Here is a 23,739-nt window from a genome sequence, read left to right as displayed (position 1 = left end):
CTGCGCTATTGATTCCGTCCGAAAACCAGCCGGAATGGTGACGAACGGAAACCATTAGCGATGTTTCCGTCACCATTGAGATCAATAGTGACTGAAACGGAAGCTGTGCTGTCACTTTCACTTTCCGTTGCGGGGTTCACCCGACAGAAACCTCAGACTGAACCCCGGAGCGGAAGCGAACGGTGATGTGAACAGGCCCTAACACAAAAGTTTTGTGTTTTTTTAAGCTGGTTCACAAAAAAAAAATAATTCCAAATTCTACTGAACCAACTGCCTATTTAGAGACCGGCATCAGCTCCAGGAGCGACATCATAAGGAACACACTAGGCGGATATGCGGAGTAAGACTACACAGCTTATCCGCCCCGGTAGCCGCAGGGAATTCTGCCAGCAAAACCGCACCAAATAGTGGCGCAGGTTTGGTGAGGCGTGTCCGCTGCGGGAATCCTGCAGGGAAAAAAAGTTTAGACTTGCCCCGGCCGTAGTCCTGGTGACGCATCTCTCTCTTCTGAACGTAGCCCCGCCTCCTGGGATGACGCTGTAGACCATGTGACCGCTGCAGCAGTCACATGGGATGAAACGTCATGACAGGAGGCCGGGCTGCGCTAAGAATAGAGGATCGCGTCACCAGGACTACGGCCGGGGCAAGTCTAGACTTTTTTATAAATTTAAAAAAGTACCTTTTTTTTTCCTCATGTGTGATTTTTGCGGCAGAACCGCAGCATTTCCGCAACAGAGGAGCGGCGATTCCACAGCATAAATTGACACGCTGCGGCTTAAAAAGCCAAAAAGCCACACTGCAGGTCCATTATTTTTGCAGCATGTGGATGAGATTTGTTCAAATCCCACCCACTCTGCTGCGACTGTGATACGCTGCGGATTTTCCACAATAAAATGTGTTGCATAAAATCCGCAGCGTTCATGCCTAGTGTGTTCCTACCCTAAGGCCGGATTTACACAAGCGTGTGCTTTTTGCACGCGCAAAAAACGTGGCGTTTTGCGCATGCAAAAGGTCCATAACAGCTCCGTGTGTCAGCAGCGTATGATGCGCGGCTGCGTGATTTTCGCGCAGCCGCCATCATTATGACACTCTGTTTGTAGCACATGGTGCTTTTCTGTTTTCATTCATAGTTTATACGAATGCGGAAGTGCTGGCCGTGATTTTCACGCACCCATTGACTTCAATGGGTGCGTGATGCGCGAACAATGCACAAATATAGGACATGTCATGAGTTTTACGCAGCAGACACACGGACACACGCTGCATGAAAATCACTGACAGTCTGAACGACCCCATAGAGTAACATAGGTCCGTGCGAGGCGTGTGAAAATCACGCACGTTGCACGGATGTATTACACGATCGTCTGAATAAGCCCTAACAATAAGGCCCAGTTCAGAGTTTTTGGCCCTTGATATTGACTCGGACACTGCGTCACAATCAGCACCAAACAACTTCCAAAACCGCCTCCCATTGATTTAATCTGAAATCAATGGGAGCCAGTCGCGGAAAAAAGAAAAAGCAGCACGTCCTTTCTTGCCGCGGTTCTGCCTCTGACCTGCCATCGAAATCAATGGGAGGCAGAAAATGCATTTTTCGCTGCGTTTTTTGTCAGCTGTCCTCAATCGCCGCGGGCAAAAAACGCAGCAAAAAAACGCGGCAAGATAGTGTGGGCAGATCAAAATCTGCCTCAAAATTCTTTAAGGAATTTTGAGGCAGATTTTTTTTTGCCTGCAAAATACTGTGTGAACAGGGCCATACATGATCAGCACTTTGAGATAATTTACTCACTGTGTCAGAAGAGATGCTCCCACTCCAGTCCTCTTCCGGCGATGTCTTCCAGGCGAGGTCTTCGGTCCAGACGTCCAGGTAAGTTTTGTCCATGTGTGTCCGCGGCTGCGCGCGCTTCGTTCGCGGGTGCGCGCGCGGCCGATCGCGGGTGCGCGCGCGGCCGATCGCGGGTGCGCGCGCGGGCGGTCTCCAGTGCGGGCGTTCGTGGGTGCGCGCTCGCGAGTGCGCACGCGCGGGAGTTTCCTTGTGCGCGCGATCGGGTGCGCGCGCGGACGGTTTGACAGCCCCCCATGACGAGGGGAGGGGGCCCGCAGCAGCAGCAACAGCAGCAGCTCACGACATTCTTTTGGTGAAAAAAACGGGCCCCATTGCAGGGGCCCGTTTTTTCCTACCAAAAGAATGTCGCGGCAGTTGCCGGGCCCCCCTTTCAATTAGGTTTGGCCGGGCCCCTCACACCACTACCCCTAATACCCCCCTGATGGCGGCCCTGCGTACAGGGGATATATCACCTCACTCAAAGGTTTTTACAGACCTCAAGCCACACTGAATAGTATTATAAATGGTAGTTATACACAAAATACCTATCGAAAATCTCTTTACAGTGCATGAAAGTATTGTTTATGTCACTTCTCCTAACTTCCAAAAGTAGCTGACTCTTAGGCTACGTTTACACAGGGCAGATATGCCGCGTAAAAGTATATAGCGTATCTGGACGCCACAGGGTATTCCGGTCGAAAAACCACACCAAATTGTGGTGCAGATTTTTGGCCGAAATGTCAACTGCGGAAAATAGCAGGTGAAAAAAAAATAAATCATACTTACCCGTAGCAATGGAGATACGTTCCTCTGACATTCTGCAGCCCGCCCTCCTGGGATAACATTTCATCCCATGTGACAGCTGCGGCCTCTGATTGGCTGCAACAGTCACATGGGATGCAATGTCATCCCTGGAGGCCAGGCTGGATGTAGGAGCAGAGAGTTCTGGGTAAGTAAAATATATATTTATTTAGTTGCGATTTTTGTGGTGGTATCACAGCTTTTCCGACGCAAAAATCGCAACGTCTGCAATTTGTTGCGGCTTTTACCTGCAACAGAAAATAAATTGACATGCTGCAGACTAAAAAAAACAATCTATGAAAGTTTTTTCAGCTGTTTTTTTACGCAGCATGTGGATGATATTTTTTCAAATCTCGCTGCAGATTTTCCGCAATGAAATCGGTCGTGGAAAGTCCACAGTTTTTACACCACATGTGAACCTTAAATGGTCATCATATAGAGAGTAAGTTCATTATTTTTTGATTCTTCAAGCTGTATGTGTCATTTAATACCTACAGTAAATGGTCACCTAAATTAAGTGATAACTTTGATCCCAGCATGCATTGCCTAAGCAAATTCTGTAACAGAGCCCCCCCCCCCCCAACTCTCATGTGGTCTTCTCATATGGGACAGTGGGACCTTTTGGAAACCCATAGGCTCTGGGGTCCTGGTGCAACCGCAATAGGGATTGGTTTAGTAGGAAGCTTTAAAGTGTCATTGACAACACGCTCACATGACTGTATTGATGTGTTTGCACTGGATGCAGTGTTTAGATAGTGATGAGTGGGGGGAATAATGGGGCATACAAAGAGCAGCCTGTATTTCTCCTTTCCCTGACATCAGGCTTTCTATATATGTTCAGAAACCTCATTAAAAAAAAATCCTAATCATAGTGGATCATAATGAATCATAACAGATGCATTAAATGGATCATGACATATCATAATGTCACATCCATCATGAACAGGGGCATATCTATAGGCGGTGTAGAGATAGAAGTCGTAACCGAGGCCCAGGTGCCTGAAGACAACAGACAACGGTGTTATAAATAGCACATGGTGGGTGGGAGCTCTGTTGCAAAATTTGCATTGGGGCCCAGAAGATTTAAGATGCACCTCTAATCATGGATCCTATAAAAATGGAAATGGGGAGACATCTGGTTAGCTCAGAGTGCCATATACAGCACTGTACAATGTATGGGCAGCAGGAAAGAACACCAAAGAAAAAGATTGAAAAATGCCTTGACTACGCAGGTAAGGCCCCATGCACACGACCGTATCCGCAAATACTGACCGTAAATACGGATCCGTATTGCTTTATAGTCATCAGCAAATCATCAGCAACGTACCCATTTCTGCTGAATGGTATCCGCAAATACGGTCCGTAGTGCATCCGCAAAAAAAAAGAGGCCTGGTTGATGGGAAATCCCCTTCGTGTCGCTTAGCAACACTTCTGTATTTGCGGATGGCCATCTGCAATTTTGGCTTCCCCCATAGACTTCTATGAAGGAGTCTGTGCAGCAATTGTGGACCAGGAATGGACATGCCGCGTTCAATTAAAGTGAATGGGTCCGTTTTTGCAGACCGCAATTCCGGTCCGCAAAAACTGAAGTTTTTTACGGTCGTGTGCATGGGGCCTAAAACACACTATGCATTAACCCAATGTATAACTAGCTGCCTAGGGAATAAATGTGATTTTTGTATTGTAGCAATACATACTGATGTGGAAACATATTAAATGCTTGTCCTGGCATACTTGGGCAAAGATTCGGGCTAAATGAAAGGAAAGCATAGGTGTGTCACCAACCTTGCCACTTTTAGTTTTATTCTTATCTTTATTTTTAAAACATTTTATTTTATTTTACAAGTGGGCACTCAAAAACCACAAGCAACATACAGAAACACAGGCCAACTCCATTCCCCTCTGCCAATCCCCTATGTGGTTGAGCAAAAATGTGAAGGACAGTCGCTGGTGTTACAAGTCTCCAACTTGACTGAATATACAGTACAAACTACAGTAAAGCAAGTTTTACACTGGACGATTATCGGGCAGACGAGTGTTCATAGAACGCTCGTTGCCGATGATTGCCCAGTGTAAACGGGAACGATCAGCAGATGAACGAACAAACGCTCAATCATCTGTTGGTCGTATAGTTTTTAAAAAAAGTGAAATATTATCATTGCCGGCAGTACATCTCCCTGTGTAAACAGGGAGACGCGCTGCCGACATGATAATAATGGATAGGGACGAGCGATCGGAGTAACGACCGTTCATCCCCATCCATAGCTCCGTGTGACAGGAGCAAAGGAGCGCCGATCAACGATGCCTCGTTGATCGGCGCCTGCTGCACTGGCCGCTTATCAGCCAGTCTAAAAGGGCCTTAAGATATTACCACAAACCCAACACCATAGATCTGCAACTGACTGCTGTGACAATTATTCATTTGATTAATTTTTATATTTTTTAATTATATTATTACACAAGCAATATGTGCACAGACGACAAGAAAAAGGTGAAACCTAAAAAAAAACCTATAATTCTGAAAGTCTTATAAATGCAGTACAGTGGGTTTGCGTCCAATTTTGCACCAAATCAAACATAAACCTCATTCTCAAAGTATTATTATGCAAAAATAAAGACACTTGCATCAATACTTTGACATTTCATTATAAAGAGGATCATTTTTCATAGTCAAGGCTCATTACACAACAGTTGTATTATGTATTTGGCTGCTTAAAAACATAGTTTTGGCTAGAGTGCAATCTTTTTGATTATTCCATTAAGTTTAAACAGTATGCTGAGTTATTATTCATAATAAAACTACTCGTATTGAATATTTTTCTCCTAATAGTATAGTTTAACTAACATTGAAGAAAACAGTAATATTTTATCACGCATCTCACACAGCCAAAAATCTGTGGAAAGATATTTATGATCTGTTTATTTGAAGGTCGTTGACATGTATGAATTCTACCTTCTATCATTCTGTCCTATTTTACAATGCAAATCAGATTGCAAATATTCTACAAGTCAAAAACAGAACATTAGCTGACTACATAAATGCTGCTCTGAGTGGAATATGAAGATGTTGCTCAGTCTCAACGCACATGAGATTTTTCAAAAAAAAATATTTAGGAAACCTTAATATTACTTTAGAAACAGAGGAATAGACTATTTTCTTGTAGCCTGAGGATTGCTATGCAGAGATACAGTGGAGGAAATAAGTATTTGATCCCTTGCTGATTTTGTAAGTTTGCCCACTGTCAAAGACATGAACAGTCTAGAATTTTTAGGCTAGGTTAATTTTACCAGTGAGAGATAGATTATATATAAAAAACAGAAAATCACATAGTCAAAATGATATATATTTATTTGCATTGTGCACAGAGAAATAAGTATTTAATCCCCTACCAACCATTAAGAGTTCAGCCTCCTCCAGACCAGTTACACGCTCCAAATCAACTTGGTGCCTATATTAAAGACAGCGGTCTTAAATGGTCACCTGTATAAAAGACTCCTGTCCACAGATTCAATTAATCAGTCTGACTCTAACCTCTACAACATGGGCAAGACCAAAGAGCTTTCTAAGGATGTCAGGGACAAGATCATAGACCTGCACAAGGCTGGAATGGGCTACAAAACCATAAGTAAGACGCTGGGTGAGAAGGAGACAACTGTTGGTGCAATAGTAAGAAAATGGAAGACATACAAAATGACTGTCAATCGACATCGATCTGGGGCTCCATGCAAAATCTCACCTCATGGGGTATCCTTGATCCTGAGAAAGGGGAGAGCTCAGCCGAAAACTACACGTGGGGAACTTGTTAATGATCTCAAGGCAGCTGGGACCACAGTCACCAAGAAAAACATTGGTAACACATTACGCCGTAATGGATTAAAATCCTGCAGTGCCCGCAAGGTCCCCCTGCTCAAGAAGGCACATGTACAGGCCCGTCTGAAGTTTGCAAATGAACATCTGGATGATTCTGAGAGTGATTGGGAGAAGGTGCTGTGGTCAGATGAGACTAAAATTGAGCTCTTTGGCATTAACTCAACTCGCCGTGTTTGGAGGAAGAGAAATGCTGCCTATGACCCAGAGAACACCGTCCCCACTGTCAAGCATGGAGGTGGAAACATTATGTTTTGGGGGTGTATCTCTGCTAAGGGCACAGGACTACTTCACCGCATCAATGGGAGAATGGATGGAGCCATGTACCGTCAAATCCTGAGTGACAACCTCCTTCCCTCCACCAGGACATTAAAAATGGCTCGTGGCTGGGTCTTCCAGCACGACAATGACCCGAAACATACAGCCAAGGCAACAAAGGAGTGGCTCAAAAAGAAGCACATTAAGGTCATGGAGTGGTCTAGCCAGTCTCCAGACCTTAATCCCATTGAAAACTTATGGAGGGAGCTGAAGATCCGAGTTGCCAAGCGACAGCCTCGAAATCTTAATGATTTACAGATGATCTGCAAAGAGGAGTGGGACAAAATTCCATCTAACATGTGTGCAAACCTCATCATCAACTACAAAAAACGTTTGACTGCGGTGCTTGCCAACAAGGGTTTTGCCACCAAGTATTAAGTCTTGTTTGCCAAAGGGATCAAATACTTATTTCTCTGTGCACAATGCAAATAAATATATATAATTTTGACAATGTGATTTTCTGTTTTTTTTTTATATAATCTATCTCTCACTGGTAAAATTAACCTAGCCTAAAAATTCTAGACTGTTCAGGTCTTTGACAGTGGGCAAACTTACAAAATCAGCAAGGGATCAAATACTTATTTCCTTCACTGTATAGGTAGATTTATCTATCACCCAGAGGATGAAATGACAATAATAATAGTGAATGTGGTAAAAAATACACCATCAAAATGAGTTATAAATTTGCCTGTAACAGTATTTTTAAGGTATTACATATTTAAAAACTAAAGATGAGAAGGGTGGGAAAAGAACTAATAAGAAGGAGGTCTCCACAAGAGCATGGCATGATGTCAGTGACCAGGTGCAGGCAGCGCGATGATGTCACTACTAACACTGAAAAGGAGCCGCTTTGCTAATTGTGGCAACAGGGTTCGGTGAGTACAAAGGGGGACATTATTACTGTGTGGATACACAAAGTGGGCACTGCTACTAGGCACAAAGAGTAGTGGTGTCTAAAGGGGGCACTATTACAGTGTGTGTCTAAAAAGGGGGCACTTTTACTGTGTGAGGCACTTTTACCATCTGGGGCACTTCTCTCTGGGACACAATATGGAGTGGAGCAATATAAGTGTGTGCGGCAATATTTGTTTCTTGCTAGAATTTTTGGGTCACTATGTGTGTGGCACCATTTTTTGGGGGGTAACTATAGTTGACACCAATATTTATTTTGCTGGCCTTTTGAATATGTTCCCGTATTTCTGAAGTGCCGTATTTGGGGGTACTGTGAAACACAGCAGTTGCAGGAACAGCATTGGGGGTAGCAGCAGGAGGAGTAGTAGTAGTATGTGTAGAGGCTGGGGAATAGGTGTAAACTGTACTCTAAAAGCAAAGAGTGAAAGATGTTTGGGCAGCAAACTCTGCAGAGATGAGCCATGGCTTGAAGAAGTCTTTGTGGCGGTCTGGGGCATATATAGAAGAAAAGGGATAGTGAACAACTTAAATAATAGAAAATTACGGCAAAACCTTACCTATCAATGTGTCTGAAACATTAGGCACCTTTAAATAGATATAATAAGTTTGAATGTGTTTAAATAACTGTGCAGACATCAGAAGATAATGAACAAAATGGGAGAGCACTCTGAAACTTTTGCACTTGGTCTACCAATGTTTTAAAAGAGGCCTGACTGGAAGCCATGCCTGTGGATGATGGTGCACATTCTCTCCCAGGTGACCAAATCCTTAAAACTTTGTCATGTATTTCTTAAAAAAAAAAAAGTTAATTACTCATTCATTGTGTACCAGGAGAGTTGATGTTTTATTTCAAGGGTTTGTAAAAATTATGTTTTCCAGAATTTAGTTATGATTTGTTTGACCACAAAAAGAAAATGGAGAACCACTGGTTAGTTATTTTAAGTGTATTAATAAATACAGATGGATGTGTAATAATAAATCTCATCATAAATCTCACTATAAACACTGGTATTGCAGTTATGAATTCATGCAACCCCTGGAGTTGCTTCTGTTTGCTGCTTTGGCAGTTCCTGTAAAGGGTATGTGGTGGCCCTTGTAGGTCAGCAGCCCTCCTCTAATCAGTGGTGATGGGTATTCTTGCCAATTGATAAACTCACATCACGTCTGGGTAATATAAATACCCATGAGTTTATATATATATATATATATATATATATATAAATATATATATATTATAATTAGATATATATATTATATACTGTATGTATGTATGCATGTATGTACCGTGTATATATATATATATATATATATATATATAGTATATATGTTTATATATATATATACATTTATATATATATATATATATATATATATATATATATATATATATATATATATATATATATATACACATACACACATTATATTTTTATAATACTGCATATATAAACTTTTTATACAGAACGTTAGGCTCTTCTGATTTTTTGGTTTAGAGAGTCCAACCTCTCTCAATGAGTGATGAACATGAATTGGGTTGTAAAGTAGTTTTGCAGCTTGTTAGCAAGAGGACACCTAAGTATTCCTACTCTGTTCAATAGTCTGCAAAACACGGTCTCACATGGAAAGCCTCAGACAGAAATATCTTGCTTCCCAGAGGCAGAATAGATTGAAGATTTTACACTGAGTTGAGGAAAAGAATCTATAATCTTCTTGTTTTCTTATGCTGCACAATAAACAATACCTTACAAATTTATTGTATTTTTATGCGTTGATATTGTAAAATATGTGAGAGAGTGACCCTTTATTAATCTTTGACATTTTTATGGAACATTAATGTCGTTTTTACACCTTCAGGAAACCATAAGTGTGAAGCCACCTGTATGCTTCAGAAGAAAGCAGCATAAAAGTGGCATAAATTCACAAATTTTACACGTGGATAAAAATAGCATGTGGACAGTAGAGAAAAACATCCTGTATTGAAATTAAAATGTATATACATTCTTTTATGCTAAAGGGGTTCTGAAAAATATTCTCAACTACCACAACCAGGGGCGTAACTAGGAAAGACTGGGCCCCATAGCAAAATTTTGACTGGGGCCCCCCCTCCCCTGGGTGTCACACAACCCCCCCCCCCTTGTAGATAGTGCTTTTTTACAGCCCCCCCTGTAGATAACGCCATACAACCCCCCCCCTGTAGATAACGCGATACAGCCCCCTCTATAGATAACGCCATACATCCCCCTCTGTAGAGAACGCCATACAGTCCCCTCTGTAGATAACGCCATACAGCCCCCTGTAGATAACGCCATACAGCCCCCTTTGTAGATATCTACAGAGGGGGCTGTATGGCGTTATCTACAGGGGGCTGTATGGCGTTATCTACAGGGGGGGCTGTATGCCGTTATCTACAGGGGGGACTGTATGGCGTTATCTACAGGGGGGGTCTGTATGGCGTTATCTACAGGGGGGCTCTGTATGGCGTTATCTACAGGGGGGGTCTGTATGGCGTTCCCTAGAGGGGTGCTGTATGGCGTTCCCTAGAGGGGGGCTGTATGGCGTTCCCTACAGGGGGGGACACTGTATGGCGTTCCCTACAGGGGGGCTGTATGGCGTTCTCTACAGGGGGGGCTGTATGGCGTTCCCTACAGGGGGGGCTATATGGCATACAGCCCCCCCCCTGTAGGTAACGCCATACAGCCCCCCCCTGTAGGGAACGCCATACAGCGCGCCCCCCCTGTAGGGAACGCCATACAGCGCGCCCCCCCTGTAGGGAACGCCATACAGCGCGCCCCCCTGTAGGGAACGCCGTACAGAGCCCCCCTCCCAAAAAAATGCGACCTACAGCATGTCCGACAAAAGACATGTATCCCCTATCCACAGGATAGGGGATACATGTGTGATCGCTGGCAGCGATAGGGAGAACGGGGGACCGAATGTCCCCCAAGTTCTCCAAGACTAACCTCTGACTTCCGGCGTCTGTGCAGCTCACTAAAAATGAAAGGAGCGCTGGTCACGCATGCGCACAAGCGCGATCGGCGCTCCATTCATTTCTACGGAGCTGCCGACACAGACCCCGGAAGTCCGAGGTTTGTGATGGAGAACTTCAGGGGACTTTCAGTCCCCCGTTCTCCCTATCGCTGCCAGCGATCACACATGTATCCCCTATCCTGTGGATAGGGGATACATGTCTTTTGTTTAATGGCAGAGCGGGGAGATACCTCCCTGCTCTGCCGTACTGATCAGTGGCGTCCCGCTATAGCAGCCATAGCGGCTGCTAGTGGAGCCTGCAGCCATGGTGGGGGCCCGTGCCGGCAACACGGGCCCCCTCATGCCGCGGGCCCCATTGCAGCCGCTACTGCTGCTACGGCGGTAGTTACGCCACTGACCACAACCATGTAAATATAGGAGACTAATGGTTCATCTACATGTCCATATTAAAGAGCCATATAGGAGCTGTAGGAAGGGATTTGATTCCATTCTGTACGGTCAGGAAACATTACTAATGTTTGCTGTGGCAAATGCTTTACAGTATCCAATCCCATAATTTTCTCGAAATATACATATAGTCATAAAACGGCTGAGTGTACAAAACCAAACTCTTCAGGACTTGGACTTTCTGTCTTGTGATCTCCATTCTCATAACTGTATTCTTAGAAATGGAGGTTACATGACAGTAGATCTACGAAGTCCATGGACAGAAGTCTGTTGAAGCTAATAATGGCGGTCCTAGAGCAAACACAATGGGGGAGATTTATCAAAACTAGTTCAAGGCAAAAGTCGCGTAGTTGCCTACAGCAACCAATTCCATTCCACCTTTTATTTTTTTGAAGGCTCCTTTGAAAATGAAAACAGCAATATAATTGGTTGCCATGGGCAACTACTCCATTTTCCTTTGCACCAGTTATGATAAATCTCTTCCAATACTGACACTGATGTAGGAGTTAGGAGATCATGAGAAGGAGATAAAAGCGAGACAAGATATATATCAATCTCAATTGAATTGCACCCTTTTAAGAGGAACCCTTCATCAGGACCGGTTCCCTTTAGATGACAGCATCAAAATAATATCCGGTAAACGTTAAGTTAGTGGGCAAATTGCAGCCACTAAACGGATCTCCAAAGTGCCAGAGGCTAAGTGGAGTATATATATTCCTTTGGATTCATATCTGCGGTGAATGTCATGTAACCCCTCTTAGCTAGTGAACTTTCTTACTGTGTGTAATTGTGTGTTACTATATGAGCATCTGTAAGATAAGAGGACTTATGTGAAGAGGCCCCCTGTCAGGCCCCCGCAATAATGTTATGTACGGAACAATTTGCAGCTATAAATAGTAAAAGAGGTCAGGTATAATGTCTTCATCTCTTCATTTAGAAAGCGTATGTAAGAAAATGTTTTATTTAGTGATATTTATTTCTCTATAGCTGGGAAAATAACAATGTGGTGAGAAATTGGACTATTTTATAAACTGAACTTGCAAATTTTTTTCATCACTAGAATCAGTATCGTCTGTAAGTGAGAAAATGATCATTAACACAAGCTTTACTAATAAACAGATATTAGCAGGTCTTATTTCCCATATTTCCATTAGATCTCTACCAAGGCTATGGAGCTATGATTCTCTGTCAAGAAAGATTTAAGTGAATGGCCTATCGAAGAGGAATATATGTAACCTCATTAGGATTGGGCAAAAAATACAGATATGAGAGAAAAGAAGACCAGGCATAAGGCCACTTTCACACGACAGTATTTTGGTCAGTATTTTGCGTCAATATTCGTAAGCCAAAACTAGAAGTGGGTCCATAGCATGGAAGAGGTGCAAATCTTTCCATTATAGTTTTTCTATGTGTAGGTACCACTCCTGGTTTTGGCCTAAAAATACTAAAGCAAAGCACTGACCAACAAGATACACCGATCTAAAAAAGAATTCCCCTTTGAAATACCACCTATAACTGCTCATTCGTCAGAATGAATGGTTTCTGGTTTCCTTAAATCAAAGTAACATTTGATAAATAGAATCTGAGAAACCACATAACACATATTTGAACTATTACTGCTTTCTTTTAAAAGGGTTGTCATCACCAAGACAATCCCTGTCCATATCACCTATCAAGGTATATTGACTTTATAGAGGGGGATTTCCCTCTATGAGCCAGAGCAAGGAGCCACTATGTAAGAGCAGCTCCCACTGTGGCTGATCTGGCCCGTCCAAATATTGCATGGTATTTATAGGAATGTATGGCCAAATAAAACTTCCCAGCTATAAGGCTGGGTTCACACAACCTATTTTCAGACGTAAACGAGGCGTATTATGCCTCGTTTTACGTCTGAAAATAGGGCTACAATACGTCGGCAAACATCTGCCCATTCATTTGAATGGGTTTGCCGACGTACTGTGCCGACGACCTGTCATTTACGCGTCGTCGTTTGACAGCTGTCAAACGACGACGCGTAAAATGACTGCCTCGGCAAAGAAGTGCAGGACACTTCTTTGCAATGTAATTTGAGCCGTTCTTCATTGAAGTCAATGAAGAGCAGCTCAAGATTTACGAGCGTCAAAGACGCCTCGCATAATGCGAGGAGGAGTTTTTACGTCTGAAACGACGCAGCTGTTTTCTCCTGAAAACAGTCTGTCTTTTCAGACGTAAAAGGTAGCTATCGTGTGCACATACCCTAAGGCTGGTCTTTTGGGGTTTTAGGTCCTGGAGCCATGTCATTCAGCTCATTCCTGGTTGTGACTGTTATGAGAGTCTTATGTGAGAAGTAACTGCTATCTAAAATGTAAAAGGGATGTCCATGGTTTAATGTTTTTTTTATTACAAGCATAAATGTGCTAAATATTTACAATTATTGGACAATATTGTCAAATAAAATATTTCCTTCTATACCCCAGTTGTGGCTGCTGTTTACATGTTGTCACTGATATTGTACGTTGCTATTAGTCGCCAGCAGATCCTCATTTAGAAAAGGGGTTATCCAGTTCGACAACCCTTTTAAGACCTAAAATACACTGGTCATGACGTGATTAAATAAGATAGCAGATTTTTACATATAATATGTGTAGTGTTCACATTATCCAACTGAATTGCTGATGAACATGTAATATAGCAATGAATGGGGTTACATTATGGAAATGTTTGTAGTTGTCGCAATTTCCATATGAAGATTCCACGGCAAACTCAATGGCTGATAAAACGAATTTACCTACTTGGTAAACAAATGGTGATCTAGAACACAATCTTTCTAAACTTGGGCAAAAAAACAAATAATGATGGATCGGTGGAAAAAACAGTACAGCGTGCAGAATGAATTACAACAGCAAATAGAATGTAGCTTAACTAGAACAGATAAAAAGTTACAAACTTTTAAAGAACTATTGATTCAATACAAACTAATTAAAGTGAGAAGAATGAAAATGTAAAAAAGATAGAACATAGTTTCACTAATGACTTCATTTAAACATCAACAAAAATTTACGCTAAGAACAACACGGAGCCAAGGTCATACATACTAAGGTAAAAGTGAATGAACTCTGTATGCTATTGACATACAGCAAAAGATTGTAAAGCTTTTCATTCACATATGCAAAACACTTGCATTCATTCCTATATTAGTATTAAGTTTTTCTCATGCAGGTATCTGAAACATCTACAGTTATTAAAGGTGCCAAATACAAATTTATGTTAAAGGAGTTTTCTGCTTTGGACAACACTATTTTGTTGGAAGGATCTATTGACGATATGTCCCGCTGCTGGGACCAGCAATGTGCTGTAAACCTGGGCTTCTCAATCTTTTTCTACTGGGGCCTTACCAGCTAGAACATGTGATGCCAGGGCCTCACCATTGGTCGTACTACATGCCATATAGTAGTAAAAATGACTTCAATCAGTCAGTCAGTTATGCTGCTACACCAGAGATTGGTGCAACCATAGAAAGACCTGTGCATCTTATAATCGCTTCTGTTAACACTGACTCCCCAGATATGCCACGCCAACAACTGGGAGCCACTTCACCACTGAGGTCTGCCTCATAGTTTGAGAAGCATTGCTGTAAACTGTGGGCGGACCTGACAGGTAGTATTCAATTTCCCTGCAGCACCGCCACAAGGAAAATTAGTCATTACAAAGTTCCCATTGAATTTAATGGGAGGTCTATGGAACGCACAGACATTCCTGTCCCCTATTGGCCCTAGCTAATAGATGAGGGTCCTTAACAGGGGATCTCCCTCTCTTAAATAAAAGTTTCCTGATATGGTATTTAAAAATGTTGTTGTTTTTTTTGTTTGTTTTTTAAACGCACTTTAATCTTTAAATGCAGTAATGGAGAGAGCCCAAGTACAAGAAGCAGTGCAAAATTAAGAGAGACCCCATACAATGTATTCGATGATACCAAGAAGAAAACGAAAGAAAGATGCTTTGTGATGAAAAGCTTGCACTTACCAACCTCCACAACACTAGAACAGTTGGGATCGTTGAAGCCATCTGGGCATTCGCATTTATAGGTTTCCTCAGATAAACCAGACAAACAGATTCCTCCATTTTCACATGGGCTGGGTTCACACACATCCCCTGTCAATCAAAGACATAGAATGGTTAAGCATTTCTTTCACAAGAAGACCTTTCTAGATAACAGTAAATTATATAAAAATAAAATGTTAGATATTTAGAACTATATATCAGAAATTTGGTAGAAAAATGTGACTGAAAAAAACCCTCTAGTAAAAAGTTTTATTTTTTATTTTTCTAAAGCTAGACAAATGGTTTTAGAAGTAAACAGCTGGTGTGAGGAATAAAAGGGAGCATCACCATCACTACAACCCTTTTCGCTTACCTAGAACTAATGAGGCATTTGTTAAATGATGGGGTTCAGCAGAAGGTGGCCATAGACATTTCCAAATAGACATTCAGGAGGAAAGAGGAAATACATGTAACAATATTTTGCTAAAATGTCAAGTTTTTCAATAAAACATAATACCAACAATTGCAAAAAAAAAAACACCACTTTAAAGTTTTTTTAAAATTTTTCCTGGATCTCTTGTTCCAGAAATATGGCTCACTGTTGTGTTGGCTACCTATATGCTAATTTGCTGTAGTTAGCCAACTGGGTGGAGCTAGCTTCCCTGCCTCTGATTCTCACCAATCATTGCATGAACTACCCTCAAGGCAGCTTGAGGGTAGTTCACACCCAGTTGGTTTACTACAGCAAATTAGCAGATAGGGTGCAAACACAATAGTGGGCCATTTCTCTGGAACGGGGGAAAAAACAAACAACAACGCTGGAATCAGGGAGACAGCGCTATTCCGGTCAGTAAACCAGTTCAACTTATATGACCTAGTGACAGGTCCTCTTTAAACTACTGTATATCAATGACAAAATTTATCTTTTTTTCCACATACTAGCCACCTTTTTATTTATGTTTTTCAGCGGTAATTTCCTTTAAATTGACAATAATCCGCTAGAAGGTTCAGATTGGGGTCCATCACCAATTTGCCATAATGAGCAAATACTAGTGTAAGAATGGTCCAAGTACGTATACAAACAGCTATTACTTAGGCAAGTAAATTTGCTAATTGTTTGTGCCTAATATTATGTCTCTAATTTTAAACTTTGGCTCCGCATTGTGGTTATTGTTAAAATAAAGAATTTATAATCAATACTGCCAAACATATGTACAGCTAAATGTAAATGAAAGTCACATAAATAGCTTCAAAACCAGCAACTTAGTCCATGAGGAAACAAATGCTATAAATTCCTACAAATAACTTCTAGTCATATCCAGTTTAATTTACATAGGTTGTTGACGTATTTAGCAGAAGACAATGTGACAATGAGTGTGAAGGCATCTGGTGTGTCTCGCAATGCAGATTGCACATATGTGCTGGGCGCATCCATTACAATAGTTTAGAGAAAAATACATTAATATCATTTGATTAACAAAACTGAATATTTTGAGTATTAGTAAAGGGCTCTTTTTGTTACTCGCCCTAATACATGTCCCATAGATTTATATAGGCATAGTTTGTCTATAGACACTATAGTGTTTGTAGACACAAATATCCACTGGTATACTACACATTAATATAATCTCAATAGTTAGGTGCATGGGACAAGTTTATTTTCTTTCCTGATAGCTTGTCAGCCTTATGACCTTAAAAGGGTTCTCTGAACATCATCAGGATATGGCATCACTTTCAAAACGGTGGGGGTCCAAATGCTAGGACCTCTGCCTATTGCCATAATAAAGAAGCCACAGTGCTAGTTAAAGGGGTTGCGCAGGCTTAGAAAAACAAAGCTTCTTCCAGAAACAGCACCACATCTGTCCATGGGTTGAATCTGGTATTGCAGCACAGTTCCTTTGTGTTGAATGAGGTATGATGCTTTTTTGGAAGAAAGCACGATCTTTCCAATCTTGTACAAGCCCTTTAAGAATTCAGCACCTTCGCAGTTTTTACCTGCACAGCTTTGAAATAGACTTGAGTAAAGCTGTGACATAGGACAATATACAAAGCTGTCTATAAAAGTATGTGGACTGCAGCATTTTTTTTCTTTTACACTTTTTTCTGCTACCATTTCTTCATATACATCATCAGATTTATTCAGACGTGCAGCCTGCAGCTGAATTTTTATAGGCTGGTAATCGGATGCGAACAGAGGCGAGTATAGAATGTCAAGGTAGAGTGAACAGAATGAGCAGATGTGTACAATGGTAGAAAACAACTGAAAAGGGGAATGTATTGCAGGTGGTGCAATGCACAGAAAAACATGATGCAGTCCCTACATAAAAAGAAAATACATCTACCTATGGTTTAATCACGCCCAACTACATGTATATATTTGCCAAGTAAAATGCCCTGCTTGCTTCAACTTTAAACAGCTTATAATACGTATGTTGGGTATTTGCCTACACATATTCATAATATGGCCATTAATTAAATGTAGAATTTCCCTGCTTGTTTTGTGCTCACCTCTTATAATACATATGGCAAATAAACAACATTCCAGAAGAAAATGGCAACATTTTGCAAAATGGCCTTAGTATTATCTCTATATAACATGTGAACACAAATCTCTCATCATTTACATGTGAGAATAACATATGGATCGTATTGAAAAAAAACTTATAGACCAATGAGAAACCAATCCTGTGGGGATTTATCAGTTTGTCACCTGGCACAGTCTAGCTTGATGGCAGAACAAATGTAAGTCCCATTAGACAGAGCGATTATCGTCCGAATTTTAATAGTTTGAATGTAATAGATAATCGCCACGTGTAATAGTGTGCAACGATTGAGTGACGAGCGATAAATCGTTGGGTTTCCATTGATCTACCTAAGTGAAAGATTATCATTCATCGCCGCAACATCCTCTCGTCTGATAAGAAATCAAAACAATGAGCTTGTTAGCAAATGAGAGATGAGGAGTGGTTTATGTTGGAGTTTGGGTTTCGACTAAACAGCTAAAATCTTTAGCGGTTATTGTTATGTGTAATAGACCGTCTTTCAAAAGCAAACGACTTGCTAAATCATCGCTCTTCGCTCGTTTATGAAAATATATCCACTTGTTCAATAGGACCCTAAGACTCTGTTCACATCTACGTAGGAGGCACCGTCAGCGCTATTTTGTCCAGCAGAAATGACGGAGGTCATGACGGAAATCCAAAGGAACCAATTGAAGTTAATGGGTTCCGTCGGGCACCGATGGTTCCTGCCATGGGATAGATCTAGCGCTTCTGTTTTTTCTCGTTGTTCTGCTCCTATGACGGAGCAGAGCAATGAAAAACAGAACATGAATGTGAACATAGCCTAACAAAGGCCTTGAACACATTGCAATGTAAGGTGGTCATTAATGCGGAGGTACTTTTGCTAATATGACTGATTATTAGAATTCTTAGTAATATTTTTTTGTATCTACAATAACAAAACAATGAATCTGGATGCTCATGATGAGGAGGCAATGGTGATGGCAATGTCCCAAACGTATATGGTCTTTGTAATATTTCTGTGAATCATGCAGTAAGAAGCTATTTAAATCGGGGGATCTGCATATTACTGAGCCCTGAGACATATTTGTGTCTAACATGATGGATGTGAAGCGTTAATGGACCATTATAAATATTAAAGGGATTCTCCTTGACTTCAGCATGTTTCATCGGTAAAGGTCTGACCTCCACCTGATACTGCAGCTGCTATACCAGGCACAGTCACCCATATGGGCAAGCCGCTGTGTCTGTGTAAACAATGTTTAAGTCCTGGAGAAACCCTTTAATACTGGTTAAACAAGAAAAATAAATTAACTGCATTGTGTATTACAGTAATTGTCTGAGCATATTACTGTATGTTTTCATGGAAATATGATTAGAGCTAAACAACTTTCCAAAATGTGTAATTCTTCATCTCCTCTTCCTGTTTGCTCCTATTTTGTCTCCTACTGCAAATAAAAATTGGGAAATACTTAATTAAATCATTTATATATTAATTTTTACTTATTAATCTCAAGATGGCTCCTTCAGGCCAAAAGATGGATTCCAACGATCCAAAATGGACGCCTACCATACAAAATATATTTTGGCCCATGATTGCGTTAACAATATGTGTCACAGGAGATCAACAATTCCCCTCTTCTTTTAACAATACTGTGCCTAGTTGTAAGACAGTTGGCTGCAGTAGGAGCCTTTTCCCTCTGCCCTGTCTGCAGTAGACCACAAGGATCCATGAAACCACACCCCCTTGGTTAAACCCCATCCCTTAATCGTCTACAGCTGAAAATAGAACAGATCAACAGGTACTCTGCAGGATTTCTACAAGACTGTTTGTTTCAAGAACAAGCAGAAAATCCGGCAGATTGACAAACACTACTGGTAAATGTATCTCCTGTTTGCTTTTATCATTCATTTCTAGGTTTAGTGTTCCTTTAAGACCTCATGAACTCTGTATAAGCTCTGAGTTCTACAAAGCTATAATGGAGCACCAACATAAATCTATAGTGTCACACTGTACCTCTATATACCTCCGGTTTCGTATGGATGCCATATTACAGAGATTTTCCAGTGCTGCTAGGGGATAATGCCTCCATGATACTGTGCTATACTCTGCTCTGCAATCTCAAATAAACGAAATAAACAATGATGATAAATGATAAGATGTCTATGATTACAAACTGTAGCATATTTTATGTTAGTACAGATGCAGCAATCTTTAACTTAACTTTTAACTCATTAAATACACAATAAATTTTACTTTTTCAATGGTTTCCAATGGCTTAAGTGATAAGTTATAACACTGCATCAAGTAATCAGAGTCATGATAAGGATTGCTACATCTGTAATTTACTATATACTATATTCCTGGAGTTTCCCTACCCTAATATGTAAGTTTTATATACTTTTCTATGAGAAGGTTTGTACACAGTTGAATGGTCCATAAAAAAAGAACAACTTTGGCGCACTGTATTAAAAAAGCCTCAGGTGGATATACATTGTATATGACTATATTCCTAAAACACATCATTACCTAGTGAGCCTGCATGTATTTCTGGAATGACAGAATATAATTTACATTCTAGATGTAGACTTCCTTAAGTGTAAACTGGCTGTGCTCTTGCAGAATAAATATGCATAAAACGGTAATAAAATGTATAAAATATGCTTAAAATGTAACAATGTACTGCACACTATTATCTGAATGTCTTCTGACTTGGAGAGGCATTTTATACTATAAAATAAGGATAAATATTCATATTTTTCTAAATAGCAGCTAATCATGAGCATAAAACCTAAATTTTAGAAGTAAAACATGAAGCTTTACTTTAAACTTTCTCAGTGCTATACCAACAAGTCTAAAGCTTGCATCTTATATGAATGCAGATTCAATTTTCCACTTCATTTCCCCCCTAGGTAAACTGAATCAGCATATTCTGTAAGACAGAGCCCCGGAAAGGCCTCGAGCAACACTTAAGAGAAAGCAAATCTTGGAAAAAAGATACAGTATGAAGGTTAAAAAAAAATCCATTGCACGTAACAGTCCCTGTAGCCTTTACGCTAGCATTGCCCCTTTCACTGTTTTTTCTAAACTCAATCATGAAGCTGAAAGTACAGGGCTGCATTTGATGTCATGACAACTACATGCTAAGATAATTCTTAACTCTTCTGTTCGTGATAATGAGCTAATCCTATGGTGTTCATGCCATGATTAGCTCTTATAAATATACAGCAAAGTTTCTTCAAGAGACACCCCATTTTTCCATAAAAATCCTTATGCTGCTTTGTACCTTATAGTTAATGTGGTGTTTTTCCTTGTAAATTTTATAGCATTCAAATTTGGGATCATTTGAAAAATTTGTTAGGTAAAAAAAAAACCTTCAAGCTAGGAAAACTTGAATTCCCTATGAGTAGGAAGGGTGATGACAAGCTCCATGGGAGCCACAAAATGGCATGCCTAGAAGTTGTGCCTTTCTTAGGTGCTCCTAACTATTATCGGTAATGGGTGTGAAGATCCACAGTGTAGGCAAGAATCTACCAGGCGGCAGGAATATAAGAGCCTGTTGGCAAATAAAGGCCACAGTGTTGGGTAAATGTGCAATAAATAAAAATAACAATAACTTCAAAGCCTAGTTGTAAAGACTAAAGCATATATGTAACGTCCGTGGTCGCTGACCATGAACTCCTTCCATCCAGTCGACACCCTTCTCTCCAGAGATGTCTGCACATGCGGCCGTCCTGTTCCAGTGACCACCAGGGTGTGCTCGCTTGCTCAGTCCAGACTTAAGGAGCCAAAGCGCACACGGGTGGGAGATTGAGCTGATTGCTCTCAGAGCTCCCTGGGCTATAAGAAGGGCTGTGCCCCTCCCTGCAATGCCTGGGCGTTGTTGTTATCCTAGTATGTCTATGCAAATGGTCTCCTAGTGTTTCCCAGTTCCCAGTGTTTCCCGTTCCTGCTACCTGTAACCTGTATCATGTGCTATCCTGGTCAAGTACCTTGTTGAGCTGAAGTCGTGTTGTGCTGTATACCACGCCTGTTTTGCTACACCACGCCTGGAGCCTGCCTGCTGCCTAGTCCCAGCCGAGCCTGTCTTGCTATTGTCTGAGCTACCACAGGTACCCTATACGAACTATAGACTGTCACCTGTGTCCTGTTGGCCAGCTGCCATACTGTCAAGGTGGTACGGTCCAGTGGGTCCACGTACCCAACATGACAATGTAATTCCCAAATTACCAAGTGACAGACCTTTAAAAGAGCTTGGGTGGCAACCCCTCTAATAAGAAAAAAAATAAATTGATGAGGTGAGAAACTGCTCCTGTTCCTGTCTTCATTTAGGCATTATTTACTCATTCACATATAATTCACATAAAAGTCTATTTTTAAGTGAGATATATAAATTAATCTCTATGTAAGTAATAACATTATGTCCATATACACTGGTATCTAGACGTTAGAGTAATTGCTTAGGCATTGAATTTCAATATACAGCAGACCACATTTAGTTCTCTGTTATATGGCCCCCTATTTCCCTCAAAAAATCCATCAAAGGGGTTGTCGACTACTGAACAATTGATGACATATCCACCGCATAGGCCATCAGTATATCATCGGTGCGGGTTCGACACCCGGACCCCGCACAGCTAAGCTGCTCCGGCTGCCTTCGGGCATTGGATGTTATGGCCCAGAAGTAGTTGGCTCCGTACATAGCATAGCGGCCGTGCTGCCGAACTGCAGCTCTGCGCCTATTCACTTGAGTAGGAGCAGAGCTACCGTACATCAGCTCGGCCGCTATTCAGTGGCTGGAGCCAACTGGTTCCGGCCTGTACGTCTGGTGCTCGGAAGCAGCCGGAGCAGCTTAACGGTCTGGGTGTCGGACCCCCACAGAACATGCACTGATGACCTATCTGGTGGATAGGTCACCAGTTGTCCAGTAGTGGACAAACCCTTGAAATAATAGGTTGAAACAATAGGTGGAATGTCAAGTGTTCCCTTTTGCTGTAAGATAGTTATTTTCCAATGGACTTTATCTAATTTATGATTTGCTATCCCTCCAATAAAGAAATATACTGCATGGTTGTTTATTACCCTCCCCCAGCCAAAATGTTTGAAATTAAAGTTCATTTTTATACACTAGGGAAATATTTAGTTTGCATTATATTTGTGTGCATGATATGCAAATCCACAAGCTCATTTATAGCACATATGCATGCGACATTGAGCATGTTGAAAATCCCCCAGGTAAGTAGTATGTGCAAATGTAATAAAATCAACATCGGGCCATGACCTGACTAGTTTACAAAAATGACATTTAATCCACATCAATCCCCTTAGGAGGAATGACAAATATGTGTACAACCTCAGTGCACTTCATGAATGTAATGAATTTATTCGAATTTACATAGAATTATGACTACAACTGTTAACCAGCACAGTCAACATATGACTTCATACAAAACTGAATCCATTGGATTGGTGAGACCAAAGAAGTATTTCTATAAAAGTGTACCATGTCGTTTTTTTTGATAAGCATTAAGGGCATAAGAGGCGCACAAATGACCGGAAAATAGCAGCCACCATTTTGCAGATTAGAAAAAGGATCACATAACCTCAGGCATGCTTCCTCATAATGGCTTGCAGGCAGTCTTCCCAAAATGCACTGTTGTTATCCCTTCCTCCACCCATATACGTATGTTGCTGTCACTTTGACATTACTAATGCTGGGTGATGAAGAGCTTGAAAGAGGTCGGATACAGTTCTAGAAGACACCAGAATGATACATGTGTTTTCAGGGTAATTGGTGCACTCGCAATTAGCGGCAAACTTATTCCGACCAAATCAAATTGGACGGCCAATTTGAGCGAATCGTACACAAAACGCATATGTATTGTTTAGTCCTTTCCTCTTTGAATCTGTCTGAAGGGGGAGAGGGGCAGATTTATTATAGTCTTTGCGCCTTGGTTCTGGTGTTTAATGCGCCTGTTTTCTTGGCACAGACAGATGTGGCCACCCTTAAAGACGACCTGTCATTAGTTTAGTAATG

General features: G+C 41.1%; 1 protein-coding gene across 1 annotated transcript in view; it reads right to left on the bottom strand.

Moving 5' to 3' along the window:
* Positions 1–23,739, bottom strand: part of EDIL3 (EGF like repeats and discoidin domains 3) — a 665,920-nt gene that overhangs the window by 456,431 nt on the left and 185,750 nt on the right. Inside the window, exon 2 of the mRNA XM_075837572.1 lies at positions 15,162–15,290. Within this exon, the coding sequence (XP_075693687.1) occupies positions 15,162–15,290 (129 nt within the window). The remainder of the gene's footprint in view (positions 1–15,161; positions 15,291–23,739) is intronic.

Source organism: Rhinoderma darwinii, chromosome 1 (genome assembly GCF_050947455.1).
Source record: "Rhinoderma darwinii isolate aRhiDar2 chromosome 1, aRhiDar2.hap1, whole genome shotgun sequence".
Lineage (NCBI taxonomy): Eukaryota > Metazoa > Chordata > Amphibia > Anura > Rhinodermatidae > Rhinoderma > Rhinoderma darwinii.
This window is presented reverse-complemented; position numbering and strand designations above follow the sequence as displayed.